Source organism: Rhipicephalus sanguineus, chromosome 4, assembly GCF_013339695.2.
Source record: "Rhipicephalus sanguineus isolate Rsan-2018 chromosome 4, BIME_Rsan_1.4, whole genome shotgun sequence".
NCBI lineage: Eukaryota > Metazoa > Arthropoda > Arachnida > Ixodida > Ixodidae > Rhipicephalus > Rhipicephalus sanguineus.
Genome location: NC_051179.1, coordinates 27,792,764 through 27,807,447, shown reverse-complemented (window position 1 = coordinate 27,807,447; position 14,684 = coordinate 27,792,764). Strand labels below are relative to the sequence as shown.

The 14,684-nt window shown below is 48.3% G+C and overlaps 1 protein-coding gene across 1 annotated transcript in view; it reads left to right on the top strand.

Moving 5' to 3' along the window:
• The window catches only part of LOC119389686 (sodium- and chloride-dependent GABA transporter ine-like), a 272,940-nt gene that overhangs the window by 189,834 nt on the left and 68,422 nt on the right, over positions 1–14,684 (top strand). The window contains 2 exon segments of the mRNA XM_037657048.2: positions 1,470–1,878; positions 1,880–2,279. Of these exon segments, the coding sequence (XP_037512976.1) occupies positions 1,492–1,878; positions 1,880–2,279 (787 nt within the window). The 5' untranslated portion in view covers positions 1,470–1,491.

The following is a 14,684-nucleotide window of genomic DNA, read 5'->3' as shown; positions in this document are numbered from 1 at the left end:
CGACTGAATCATTCAACGTTAAAGTTGCATAAGCAGAAAATAGCACTGAATCGAGAAGGGCGCTCTGTTGTCAAATATTCTGGAGAAATAACTGAAATAATTGCATTTAAAGGCGTCGTGTGTGTGAGAGAGAGGATGCTTATTAAATGTAAACCGAGAGGGAGAGAGAGAATAAACAACTTTATTTTTAGAATGTTGCTTCGGAGAGGCGTCCTTATAGTCCAGGATGCCTTGCGCTCGGGCCGCATCCTGACCTCGCTGTCAGCCTTAGCTGAAGCGCAGGCGTGCCGCGATTCTGCGTGTAGAGCTTTAAGTTGTCACCAAGAGCGTGCCTTGCGATTTCCACGTTCGTCGCGCGTGCTCTGCCATACGGAGTGCCTTCCGTTCCGAATGACGGAGGCTCTCCGTGGCTCTTTTGAGTACCGTGTATTACGGTGTGCAACCCTCTCTGCCTGCATGCTTCCTGGTGCGTTGCACGCGAGCATACGCGGAAAATGGTTTTTGCCTCCGTTCTTGGTAAACATACGGGGCTTTTGCATTCGTAGCAGACGATTCTCAGCTGACGAGCCGAAGCAGACGAAAGGATTCTCCGAAGAGAGGAAGAGAGGTGCCGATAACCAAGAAGAGATGGCGTCACAGAGAGAGAATAGATAAGAATAGAAAGAGAGAAGTTATCTGGGAGAGAGCAAAGGAGAAACGAAAGGGTTAGATCCAGGCGGGCAGGAGATCTTGAGACACAAGTCACACAATCACGAACAGCGGCCGAAGCCATCATTGACGGGTGCTGCCAACTGTCGGCGTACAGCGGCGACATAACGGAGGGGACCCGCGCGTCGCGTTATCGCTGCGCCAGCAACGCTGCTTTGCGAAGCAATCTGCGTCGGCGGCACGCAGCAGTACGCGCGCAAACACCTGTTGAGATGAGGTGCGCGCGCGCGCGCATACACAGCGCAGTCGGAGAGAACACCTCCATCTGGCGCAGTTTTGAAGTCGCGCGCGGCGATTATTATTACCTGTTGCTCCCAACAACGAAGAAGCTAGGAGAGGGTGCGGACGAATGTAGGGGAGGGTCGTGCGTGTCGGTCGGTGCTGCGACGCTTGTTGTATGTCGAGCGCGAGAGGAAGAGGGTGAGTGGTGACTGCCTTTCTCATTCGTCGTCGCCGCCGTCGGTGATTTCCCCTCTCAGAAGTTTCAGCCGGGCCGTGTCGTAAGACCAGCGGCCGCAGCAACGTCCCGTTCGCAGCGCGCCGTTAAACGTCGATGCGGTTTGAATGAGGACCGTGTCCAGAATAGATCGCTCTCTCGAGGACTGCAGTGACGCGGACCTGAAGACTTCACGGAGGAGTCGGCGATGCCCGCACGACTTCGATCGCGGGGTGTCGGCGGAATCGCTTTCACCGAGTAGATAAGAAAAAGAAGAGGCAGTACGAAAATCGTGGTTGCGACTTTGGGGACGGAGCTACAGCAGGCCCTGCGCGGGAGTTCCAAACATGCAACAGCACAACAACGTCGGTCACCTCTACTCTTCGAGCCCGCAGCCGTCGCCGTTGCTGGCGAGACTACCCGCATTCCGCTACCCGAGCAGAAGCTCGGGCGGCAGTTTCAGCGGAGTGTCCGGAGTAGTGCCGGGCGAAGGCGGCGGCTACGACCAAGTCGTCGCGCTGCCGTTCCTGCCGACGGCGACGATGCCTTCGCCGTACATGTTCTCCTCGGACAGTCCCACGAACAGCACGGCAGGCGCCAATGGAGGAGGCGACGGCTCTCCGGGCAGCGGAGACTGCTACGCGGGTTTAGGTCCCATCATCCTGTTCCCGACGTCCGCCGGTCTCGTACCTGGCATCCCGACCATGGTCAGCGACCCGGACCAGCCACCGGGCAACCCCGACCAGACTGGTCTTCCAGCCCATCGCGCCTCCGACGCCCGCGCCCGCGGACGTCATGTCCAGCAAGGGTTTCGAAGAAGCCGCCCGGTACCACCTGCGGTCCTTCTCGTTCGGCGAGGAAGCCAGCAACCTGGCGACGCGCAAGGCTCGTAGGCTGTCCCGTTCTGTGCCTGAACTGAGGCCCATCGAGCCGCCCAAGTACACGGCTAAGGTGACGATCGATGACGACTACGACACGTCGTCGGACGAAGAGAACGTCACCGAGCAGCCCAAGAAGAAAGTGAAGGAGTCCCGTTGGGTTCACTACCTGGATCTGGTGGCGGGCTGTTCGCGAGAGGCCGTCGGCCTGGGCAACATCTGGAGGTTCCCGTACTTCTGCTTCGTTCACGGTGGAGGTAAGAGACGCGACACTTTTTACTGGAACGTTGCCTCAGGTTATGGAAAAAATAGTAGTAGATAGATTCAATAGAAATCGGCAGGTTACTTATGCTGTCCAAGTAAGGATAAGGAATTTTAAACGAAACATTTGCCAGCACGGATCTGGTGGCTAGCTCGACTGCTGACCCGAAGGTCGCGGGATCGAATCCCGGTCGCGGCGGCCGCATTTTCGATGGAGGCGAAATGCTAGAGGCCCGTGTACATACTGTGCAATGTCAGTGCATGTTAAAGAACACCAGATGGTCTGAATTTCCGGAGCCCTCCACTACGGCGTCCCTCATAATCATAGCTTGGTTTCGGCACGTAAAATGTCAGATATTATTATTACATCTACACTGTGCCACCTGCAAATAAGTAACTTGGAAGTAACACCAGAAAAGATGCCGAGGAATAGCACATTCTGAATATATATAAGTGAATAAAACATCTAAAAGAGAAAAAGAATAGCAGACCGCTGTATACTTATCTGATAAGCAAAATTTCCAAAGCAGCAAAATGAAGACGGAACGAAAAAAAAGGACACAGACGCACACACGAAGCGCATGCAGCTCTTGTTTTGATCCTGTCTTCTTCGCGCAGTTTAAAAATCTTGCTGAATCTGTGAACCGACTAGCCCAACAACATGCCTTGCTTTATTGTCTGATAAATCAGTAGCTGCGGCAACGGTGCTCGCGACAATTTTTCTACATGTTTTTGGTGCGTTTAGCGATGCGACGTCATCTCCTGGGAGCTTGCCCCGAATGTGCTTATAGTAGATAGTCTACTTAAAAAGACTGGCTATTTCTGGAAACGTGTTAAACCAGTGGCTCGTCAGAACTGTCGAACACTGTTTATAAAGTAAGCCTCTAGCTCTTCGGACGTTATCGGTGTTGTGCCTTTCAGCTTTTTTTTTTTTGTTGTTTTCGTCTGAATTTGCGATACCTGCTTATCCATGGCCCCAGCGGATGTTTGTTTCGTGGTGCAGTTAGTTGCCTTCGGCATCGGCATCGATGCATTTTGCATAGGGCTTGTAGTACTGACATCTATACTATGTGTCTCGCAGCCACGAATGCTGTTGGTCGTGATAAGCAAAGTAACGGATACGTTTTTGCGCTGAAACAATACCCTGGCTGTCGAGCGAATGAAGAACGTCTCACTAGAACACAGCTTTGTGCGATGACTGGTCGTTCCAGCATCGTCGCTCCTACTCCAACAACTTGTCAGCACTACAAACATCCATGGATCTCGTAGCCAAGGGGGAGGGGAGGGGGGGTTGAAATTTTCATATTTGCATGCGTATATACACGCACACATACAAACGCGCACGAACATACATAAAATATGGTTGACCCCCCGCCCCATGAAAAAAATTTCTGGCTACGCTACTGCCACTGACAATCTGTCATCTTTGTGCGATTCATAAGAGTCATGGATGTAGCAGAGTAGCAAGAAGGGTATGCAGTTTGTGAGCATAAAAGCTCGCATCCGTGCAGAGAGATGCGTGTATGCAAAGAAAGGGACTGCGGACGAAACAGATAAAGCCAGCCGGCGAGTATATGGGCGACGCAGTTGCGCCAGCGTTCCCGTCCTTCTCGAGACCATATTATTGTTCTCTCCTATTTGACCTTCCTTCGTATATCCTGTCTCGCGCGCGCCCTACGCAACGCGTGCCGGGCGCGCGGGCAAGCTGTCATATTGAACTAGACGTGTGTAACAAAGTTCGCCGAACATTAGCGAGATTAATCCTTGAATAACTTCAATTCGATTTCACTCCGCCGTGCTGTTTCTTTTATTGTGTTACGTGCCTCGCTACCGTGCACCCAGACTGAACGCGCAAACGTTTAAACACTTCCCTAATCGTGCGAGTAGTCGAATGCTCTTCGTATACGTTTGTGCCAACGAACCTTGTAAAGAAGGATATCCTGACGTCGACTATTTAAACACTTTTCTCTGGCTTCTTTCCCCCTTTCTTTTTTTTTTACTTTTGAGGCACTGACACTTGTTCAACACATTAATGTCCTCATGCAAATTTCTTATACAACACCATCGTGCATGTATATTGTCGTTGTTAAGCGCCGTCGAGTCGCTATTCCAATCTGACCTGTATAACTAATCCAATCTGACCATATCGTGCACTAGCTGATGATTCCGTTTTCTCTTTATTTTAACTACACCATTAACTTAAACTGCGTTCAACCGGAAGCCCTCTTGACATGACCAGATCAGGAAAAGCTTTAGTCTGAGGAGCTTTGATTGCACATAGCGTTCTGGCTTGATCTCCTTCACTGCCGACATATTGCTTCGTTCGGAGGTCCGAGGAACTGTCAGGACTCTCTATACGCCAGCACTACAGAGCACTACAGAGAATCCAGCATTTAACTGAGCAGGAATGATGACTGATGGTACAGTGGTGGTTAGGCAGCTCTGGTATGCTCTTGGGTTATATGTACAAAGAAAGTTCTTATGCCATAGTACTGGTGAGTCGCTCGGGGGAGCTCACGCTTGACGGTTCGTCGTCCGCGATCCCCCCTAACCGCTCTCCGTCTTTCCTCTCTACTCTCTTTTAATCCCTCCTTATCCCTTCCCTTGTGAACCACTGCTGAGGTGTCCTCCTCTGAGAGAGACTTGCAGGGCGCACTTTTCTCTTAATCTCCCGTTATTTTATTTAAAAATCATTTTCCCCCTAGTACTGTTTGTAAGAGTCTATATGCCACTTGTTATATGCCGGCTAACGGCAAATAACTGTCGCAAATGAAAAAGTTCATACAAATTCGCCCGCGGTCTCTCCGAGACGCAGGAACCCTCCCTTGGAGACAAAGGTAGAATTCCATCGCCACGTCGTACGTACGCCTTGCATAGCAGCTACGTTTCTTTTTATCGGGTAAACAAGCCGTTACCCATATCCACGCATCCTTCTTTACGGCCGTGCCCCGCCACCTTATACGGCCACCGACCAAACCAGCCGCGCGCATCGTGCAGGTGTGTATACAGCATAAAAAAACACGCGGACGTACTGCATACGTCCCTTGCACGAAGTGACAGATATTTTGCCGTGCGCTCGAGTACACAGCGCCAACGACTTTGCTGACTCATTCCGACTGGTTTGATTAGACACGTACTGCCGTAGGCCGAGTGTTGAAGCGGCCGGAGCCGGTCAGAGCTGCATGGAACTGTCCAGGCTTGTTCCGATAATTTCGACGTGCTGCAGTGGCATAAAGCAAACGCAAGTATATTTGTCAGAGAGTGAGTGAGTTTATTAAGAGAAGACAGAGAGGTCGGCCTGAGCTTGCGCATTGTAGCCTGCGACTCTGCATAGGGGAAAAGGGAAAGGGGAAAAAAGGAATGATGAAGGGTGATGATGGGGAGAGGGAGAAGTGATGCATATATACAATAACTACGTAACACAGAGGTTTCGCTGCAGTCGTGTGCTCTTAAGAAAATCTATAACTGTCCATGTAGCAGTTGTTGGCAGTGTCTCATCGCACATTGCTGACAAAGTACTATTTTCACTTAGTGTTGCCACACCGATTCCTGCCAGCGTTGAAGCCAGCGTTTTTCGTTGTGGCACGTAAAGTGTGTTCCTCATCAGGGGCGTAGCCAGAAATTTTTTTCGGGGGGGGGGGGGTGGGGGGGGTTCAACCATACTTATGTATGTTCGTGCGTGCGTTTGTATGTGTGCGTGCCTATATACGCAAGCAAAATTGAAAAAATTTCCGGGGGGGGGGGGGTTGAACCCCCCCCCTTGGCTACGCCCCTGTTCCTCATTAACGCCTTGCCACGTGCGACCGTGTTTTCTCGCGTTGGGTACGTGCGCGCGCTCGAAATGTCATTCGGGCTTGCTCACCGCGTGCTTCGAACGACCGACATTCGCGTCACAGTCGGCTGAGCTCCCTGATGCAGCCACCTAGATATTCCCAGCCGCGCCCCCTTCGTTCTCCGATTCCCTGGCCCGCGACTAGCTTGAGGAATACGTGTATGGAAAGGAATTATAACGGGTGCCCGCTTGGGTAACGCGACACCGATTGGAAAGCGATGCTTCCTACGTTACGTATGCACGTATGTGTTTCCGGAATGCACCACGCTAGGATGGGCATAAATGGGTTCGATAACTCTTGCTTGAACCGTCGCGTCAAAGATAAAAATTTGCGGAGGAGTTCCCTAAGGGGAACTGCTGTACTGTGCGAAGAATTATGTGTAGTGACGGACACGCATCGTAGTGGACGTAGTATTATCTATTAGATTGACATAGAGCACATAGCCAATGCGAGACAACACTAGCTAAAAGTAGCCGTCATTGGCCAACTGTTCATGTGCACTTGGAGGCGTTCTTGTGTCCTGGTGCGGCATCATTTTGATGTCCGGAACGGTTTCTTAATGACGGCTTTTACTTTTTTTCTTACCAAAAATAAATAATTTTAGTGTCCATTTCGTATTCGTTATATAATTTAATATGGCAATTTTCATGCCCTTTTACATCACTAGAGTTTTTTTCTTCTTAATTACATCTTGGAAACTCTTTTATCATTTTGTTAATCTTCCATCCCTCCATCCCTTTCTCCAGCGTAGGATAGCATACTGGTTATTGCTTCCTTATTTTTAATGCTGACCGAGAAATGACCCGAAGAAATGCCGATTTAAATGACTACCCATAAAATGCTTCGCGACCCACCGTGTTGGTTTCTCTTATTTCCGTTCTCTTAGAACGGAAATTCGGGCAAGTTGGTTTGCGCCCGTCCCGTTGTTTCTTTCAGTCTGTCCTCGTGTTGCTGAGCCCCCATCGGCTGTCTAAAATTTACCCAGAAGCGATTCAACCGCACTACCGACATTGCGGCTCTCTGAAGGCTACCCAAAATCGCATTGTTTGGGAATGCGAGGGAAACCCGCCTCCAAAAGCAATACTGCCAGCTTCCTTTCTAGAGGCGTGGGAGTCACTCCTGTCATCAAATGACCAACGTATTCAGACAGAAGTTATTAACTGGGCCGAAAAAGTCGTGGCGAGCTACTTGCCACCACCATTCGAACCACCGGCAAGCTAAGTTCAACGACCTCGCTGTGCTGTCACTAAAGTTGTTTCTCTCTCTCTCTCTCTGCGCTGTTTTTATAATGGGTACTTTAGCGGCTCAATTATTGCTGTAAGCTCCAGGACCCGGGTTCGATTTCCGGCCATATCGGCCGCACTTCGATGGGGACGAAGGGCTAGAAAACGGCCGTGTACCTCGGTTTAGGTTGAGCATTAGTGAACCCCAGGTGGTCACTATATTAATCCCGAGTATGCCATACACTACGGCGTGCCTCGTAATCAAAACCGTTATTTTCACACGTAAAACCCCCCAATATGTGAAAACGCTTCTCATTAATGAAGAAGGTGCCGTTAAATAGCCGTCCCTTATTAGTCGTCGTGGACTTTATTTGACTCGTACCTTTAAAAATCGACTGCCCATAAACATATCTCTACTCTTGGGCGCCAACAGTTTGCAAGGCCACTCAATACTTTGTCTAACAGATATGATGGGGTTTGCAAAATTAAGACCTGGTCTTGCAGAAACTTGTCTCGTTTTATTACTTTTTCAGCTAAATCTAGTCCACTTTGCCTTTAATCGTTTTCATTCATCCATCTCTCTGCATTAACATGTGTTTTTTCACAAGATTGTTTTCTTTTGATATTAGCCTATAAATATTATTCATTCTTTTTTTTAGATTTTTAGCGAAGTAAGCCGCTTCACCACTTACTAGCGTACATGACTTACTAGTACTTCACCACGTATTAGCGTACAAATATTAGCCTACAGACTATACATTTGATATTAGCTCGACAATATTTTTTGGCGCTCCGGTCTGGGTTCCGGCTGGAACACCGCTAAAAAGAAAAGAGAGAGAAAGAATCGTGTTCTTCAGCCTGTCGATTAATGAGAAGCGTCGATGAATCACGTCTTGTTACGAGTCAAGGATATCAGAACCGTCGACTGCATCGTATATCTGCATATACGTTTGACACGTGTTACTGATATCGATAACCTTCTTGGAGGCGCAGCTCTCGTCTCACTGCACGTTGTTTTCAAGAACACAAAGGAGAAACAATAGCTTCCGAATGCGATCAGCTCTATGACGATGCGAGCAAGCCAGTACGAGCATTCCAACCGTTTGTTCATGCTATATGGGTGCGCGTTCTGGGCATATAGTGACACCCAATGCGCGCATCGAGACCGTGGGAAGGTGGCTCGGTTGATAGGAAACACTCCCCCCCCCCCTTTGACGCATAACGTCTGTGCTTACCACGAGACCCCCGCAAATGGGGGGATGGATGGACAAGGTGAAGGAGTGCTAAACAAACAAGACATGGCGGTAGAAGTGAAAGTTGAGCGAGGTGGCGACTTCTGAAGGCAATAAAACAGTCGGGAGCTAAGCGTTTTTTTTTTTTTTCCCACTTCCTACATAACTGTCTTGTGTATTTTGTGTGTGCTACGGCATTGTCCCGAAGACACGGTGGCGCGTGTGGCAACGAGTGGACGCAGAGCATTCAGCCAAGGGGGGGGGGGGGGGGGCAGCGACGAGGGGGGCTCAAACACCCCTCACCCACCACTAAAATTTTCAGTTTTGCATGTATACATATATACACGAACACGTGCAAGTGCACGCACCAGCATACATACAACGTAGTTGAACCCCCTGCTCCCACCGCCCCTCCCCGATAGAAATGAGAAAGTTCTGGCTACGTTCCTTCTAGGCAGCATTAGAATGGGGTACCCTTGCACAGATTTGCATACGCAGTTACCTGAGGTTGTCACCACCGCGCATGCATCAAAGGAAAACCTTTTGCGAGAGCGCGTTATTTTTCGGAAATAGAGCGCGTACCCATGGAACCCAAGGCGTGGGTACCAATTTCCACAACGTTCCATTGCGTTACGCTGCTTGTAAAGGTACTACAGACTAAATCTATCTATCTATCTATCTATCTATCTATCTATCTATCTATCTATCTATCTATCTATCTATCTATCTATCTATCTATCTATCTATCTATCTATCTATCTATCTATCTATCTATCTATCTATCTATCTATCTATCTATCTATCTATCTATCTATCTATCTATCTATCTATCTATCTATCTATCTATCTATCTATCTATCTATCTATGTGTTTATGTGTGTGGGGTTATGTGTGCCTGTTTATGTGCGTGTATGTATGTATACGAGGAGTTCTTTCTTAGGGACGAGTTCAACTGGGTGGTGTCGAACGAGGAAGAGTATATGTCGTCGAAGGTGACAATTTGTCACCGACTTCGTTCGCGCAGGCCTCCTGTATATAAGGAGTTCAGTGATTTATCGTTTGTCTGAACCCGAATAATCTGAGATCCTGCCAGTTTCTTAGGCGTCCTTGCAGATCATAAGTACTGGAAGGCCGCGTGCGTGTATCGGCGACGGGTATCTACCGACCGCTGCTGCAGCGGAAGGTTTCCGCTGCCCGAAATGCAATTCAGAGAACATCAAAAACGTGTTGGGCCTCCACTTCCCGCCTGGAGAGCGCCGCCTCGTTAAGTGGAAAGACCTCTCGCTGTATAAACAATCAGACTGCCGTGCTCAGCTTGTAGATGTAAGCCAGACAAGTTTCCCAGAAAGCCATCAGCGAACCCCTGGCGGAAGCGCCTCTATACGAATGCTTTGTGTGGAGGTTTCTTTAGAAAAGACTGTACCTCGAAAGCGGGGCTTTTCCGTCCGATTTCATGTGGCATTACTCCCTTGGTGACGTAGATACACTGTTAATGGAGGAGAAATTTCGTTCGCGTAGAGTCTGCTGTAACTCGACACAAAGTGGGTTGACACCACATACCGTCTGTATGAACCAGACATGCATTTGACAGAAAAGCGTCTACAAACCGCGCGCGCGCGCGCGCGTGTGTGTGTGTGTGTGTGTGTGTCTGTGTGTGTGTGGTGTGTGTGTGTGTGTGTGTGTGCGTGTGTGTGTGTGTTGTGGTGTGTGTGTGTGTGTGTGTGCGTGTGTGTGTGTGTGTGTGTGTGTGTGTGTGTGTGTGTGTGGTGTGTGTGTGCGTGTGTGTGTGTGTGCGTGTGTGTGCGTGTGTGTGTGTGTGTGTGTGTGGTGTGTGTGTGTGTGTGTGTGTGTGTGCGTGTGTGTGTGTGGCGTGTGTGTGCGGTGTGTGTGTGTGGTGTGTGCGTGTGTGTGCGTGTGGGTGTGTGGTGTGTGTGTGTGTGTGTGTGTGGTTGTGTGTGTGTGTGTGTGTGTGTGTGTGGTGTGTGTGTGTGTGTGGTGTGTGTGTGTGTGTGTGTGTGTGTGGTGTGTGTTCAAAATTCGGCCGCGGCGGTCGGGATTCGATCCCGCGACCTTCGGGTCAGCAGTCACACACCATAGCCACAATGGTTATGATGCATGACCCGAAGGTTGCGTGATTGTATTTCAACAGAGGCGAAATGCTGGAGAACAGTGTGCTTAGATTTAGGTGCACGTTAAAGAAACCCGGGTGGAATTTCCGGAGCCCTCCCCTACGGCGTCTCTCAGAATCATCATCGTGGTTTTCTGACGAAAACCTCAAGAATTAATATTATTTGTGTCTAGGTGTCCTTTGTCTTTGCCGCGTTACAACAAAACACAAGTTGTAACATCAGTCTATCTACAAGAAACGAGGGCTTCCCCCTGCATGCGGGACACCTGTTGGTGCATAAAAGCTATTCGAATGCACCCAGCAGTGCCGCAGGAAATCTCTCTGTCGCACGCATATAAGGTCATCGGGGCTTATCTAAAGCACACGGCGTTGTGTGGGCTCCCACCACGCTTTTATCAGGCTCCGAGTGGACACAAAAAACAAACAACTTCGCAGCTAGCCGCAGAGCTATAGAGACGACTACTGACAAAGAAGAAAAAAAAAGAAGAAACGCTGGGCTTGTTTTTTGCCCCTTCGTATAGAGAAGATCAAGCTCGACCTCGCGAACCCACTCCATAGTACGTAAGCCTGTGTGACAAGTTCGAGTAGTATCAGGGTAAGATTTACTTTGGGAGCACTACAAACAAGCAAATAAGGAAGAACCAGCAGGTCACTTTCGTGTGTTCAGTGGCTTGACGTAATGTCCGTCAGTCATGACGGGGCCGTTTGACACTTGACAATTTAAGGCAGCAAGGCTGCAGCATGGGACATCCCCTCAGAAGCATGAGCGTAGACGTAAATTTCTTTCGGGAGGTGATTTAAGCCCTCAAACCACCACCACCCTGGCTAAGCCGCTTCTCAGAAGAGCCGCTGACACTGCTTTCAGGGGACGTTATCAAATAAATAAATAAATAAATAAATAAATAAATAAATAAATAAATAAATAAATAAAAAAATAAAAAAAAAGAAAGAAGATAATATTGCTGTTATAACAGCCAGATAAAAACATTGACAATCATTTGGCTATTATTAGCCAGCATTTATTTACTTAAATAGTTAATCAAGAGTACTATCAATGCCTGATGGCGTTAGGCAGAGGAGCGATTTATATATATCATAGGACATTAGATACAGCAGCTTGAAAACATGTATGATCAAGATTGCTGGCGACCGAGGCGGAGAGCCGGTTTAATTCCGATGCTGTCTTGGGCAGGAATGAACGATGGAAAACGCTGCTATGGCAGCTCGGTACTTGTACCTTGCCGTTGAGGTCGATTTGCAACGATACTTACATTCCCAATTCCTGATTGACAAAGTAAAATTTATTAAAGATACGCAACATTAGTAAGGACAAACCAGCGTTATCCGCCATTAGACATAATTTAGCCAGTACTAAGACATCACAGCTGAAGGCGACGAAGGCACTGCTGAGGTTTTTAAGAGAACTTGGACAAGCGGCTGTGACAGAAATGTCGCGTACCACGCAAGAGTGACCGACTGATTCTGTGTGTGCAGTGTCATGTGCTATCTTTCTATCTCTCTTTCCTCTTCATCTTTAATCTCCCCCACCCTGTCCCCATGTGTAGGGTAGCAAACCGGTTGTCCTATACTGGTTAACCTCCCTGCCTTTCCTTCTCTATTATTTCTTCTCTCTTCTTAGCCAGTACTAACCAATGCTGGTAGCGTCACGTAACTGAGTGAGGAATCGGAAAACATTGCCAATAAGAAAAATGTTGGTCAGTGGCTCATTCCTATACTTCTCGCGATAAATTTATCTTGAGGGAACACCTCGATATATAGCCCATCGCGTCTTCGCTATATTTCGCAAGCATTCGGTGCTACGTACAAAAGATTAGGAAAAGAACTGAACAAATCAAAAAGAGAAAAATCGAGTGCTTGATCCCGTTTATCTGCTGGTTACATACCGGGCAGTTCAGCGCTGCACCTGCTGTTTCCTCTCGACTTGTCGAGCAAAGTTATGAAACGCAGCACATGCCATGCCGACGGCGGTACGCGCACCTGTGTATACACAAGGAGTGTTCACACACTGAATTCTTCAGAGTTCTGATGCTTGGGGTTTGGCTTTTGCAGGGTATTTTCAAAGTTGTTATCGCTCGTTCCAGAACTTTGCGCCCCGGTGGGACCTGGCTTTCATATAAAATACCCGTTTTTGAAAATTTTATCTATGTCGTTAAATTCCTTTATGTCCATCACGACGCGGCCACCTCTCACTTCTGTAGCTCGGAGCTCTATGTGCGAACACGCTTCTTGGGACAGTCTATTCGATTTTATCTAACATCAACGTAATGTGTTTCTCTATACCTATTTGTCTGCAGGCGCAGCTGTCGATTTCTTGAATACGAGGGAAAAAATTTGCTAGATATTTTTGCGGTAAATTCGAGATTTTATTACCTCTTCAAATGTCTTGATGACAAACACTATCAAACCTTATGGTCAACAGCTAGCCAGCTAGAACCTACATTTGCCGACTTAACCTTACGATAGTCAACATTAAGCATCAACAGAGGCGTAGCCAGAAATTTTTTCGGGGGGAGGGCTCAACCTTATTCTATATATGTCCGTGCAAAACCCCCCTGGCTGCGCCTATGGCCATCAATAAGCCAACAGTATAGTTATAGTGCTGGCATTTTGCGAGTAAATATATTCACAAAGCTGCAGGCTTCAGACAAACGTGCAATTTTTTTTTTTTTTCACTTTACAGCTCTCATTGCTAACTCATAAAAACGACCATGAGCACACATATTCGTTTAGATTTGGGAGGCGGCTCTTGCTGGTCCATATTACACGAGCCTATACGCGGCAGCACCCTTTACATTCTGCGGCTCTTGGAAGCGAAACCGCGAATTGCGTTCGAAAAAGAGCGCCAATGTTCAGGAATGCGTACGTGTACTTATTTTTTTTCGTTTCTTATGTGTTAGCGATACTTCTTGTGCCAATGCGACGAGCTCGAATACAGAAAAGCTGACGCGCTGCGCAGTATATGTAGACACCGAAGTCAACGAAATGAATGTTGCAGGTTTTGTTCTGTAGAAGTAAGATCATTCTCGTGTTTTTTTCATCACCAAATGATTTCATAGCTGATCTATTCTAAGTTAATCAACACCGTTAAGATTTCCCACCGTCCACAACGCGATTAGGCAGTAACATGTCGTCGATTGTTGTCGTTGTTTAAATCGTTTTACGGGGTTTAACGTCCCAGAGCGACTTATGGCTGCGAGGCACGCCGTAGTGGAGGGCTACGGATAACTCTGACAACCTCAGGTTCTTTAACGTGCTCTGACACTGCACAGCAGTACACGGGCCTCTAGCATTTCGCAACCACCGAAATGCGAACGCCGCGGCCGGGATCGAACCCGCGTCATTCGTCAGCAGCCGAGCACCGTAACCATTGGGTCACCGCGGCGGCTATTTAATAGTAAGAAATGAGAGCGAGACTGCATTGAATGTGCGCGTGCATGTAGGTACCTGAATACATGCTATTCTGCATACTAAAGGGGAACGACGGCTCATGGAACGACGCTGCAACCGCATCTACTCATTACGTTCTGCTGGGCGTTCCTTTTTTTTTTCCCCCTTAATGCGAACGTTCAGTGTACGCGGCACCACAACCAAACCTGTCGGTATACTGCACGTGGTTTGCCCAGTGCAGCGGGTCGGCGAACACATACGTGAAACTATGCGCTGCCGTAGCCGCATCGTGCAAGGGAGAAAATGCGCGGAACGGGAAGTGCAAAAAGCGAGTCGTTTCGCATGCCTGCCGCCTGTGCGGCGAGATAACCGATTAAATGTGCGTTCGTGCCGGCTTACATCACGCTTCTTGTTTTTGTTAAATGCGTTAAAAATTCCTTACAATTTTTGTTCTATTCTCTTTCTTCCTTCTTTCTAGTCCCCTCCCCTCGCTTCCCAATCTACGTGCACTGTAGCAGACCGGAGACGTAATTCTCTATGTGCTTGTCGTCTCTCTCTCTCTCTCTCTCTCTCTGTT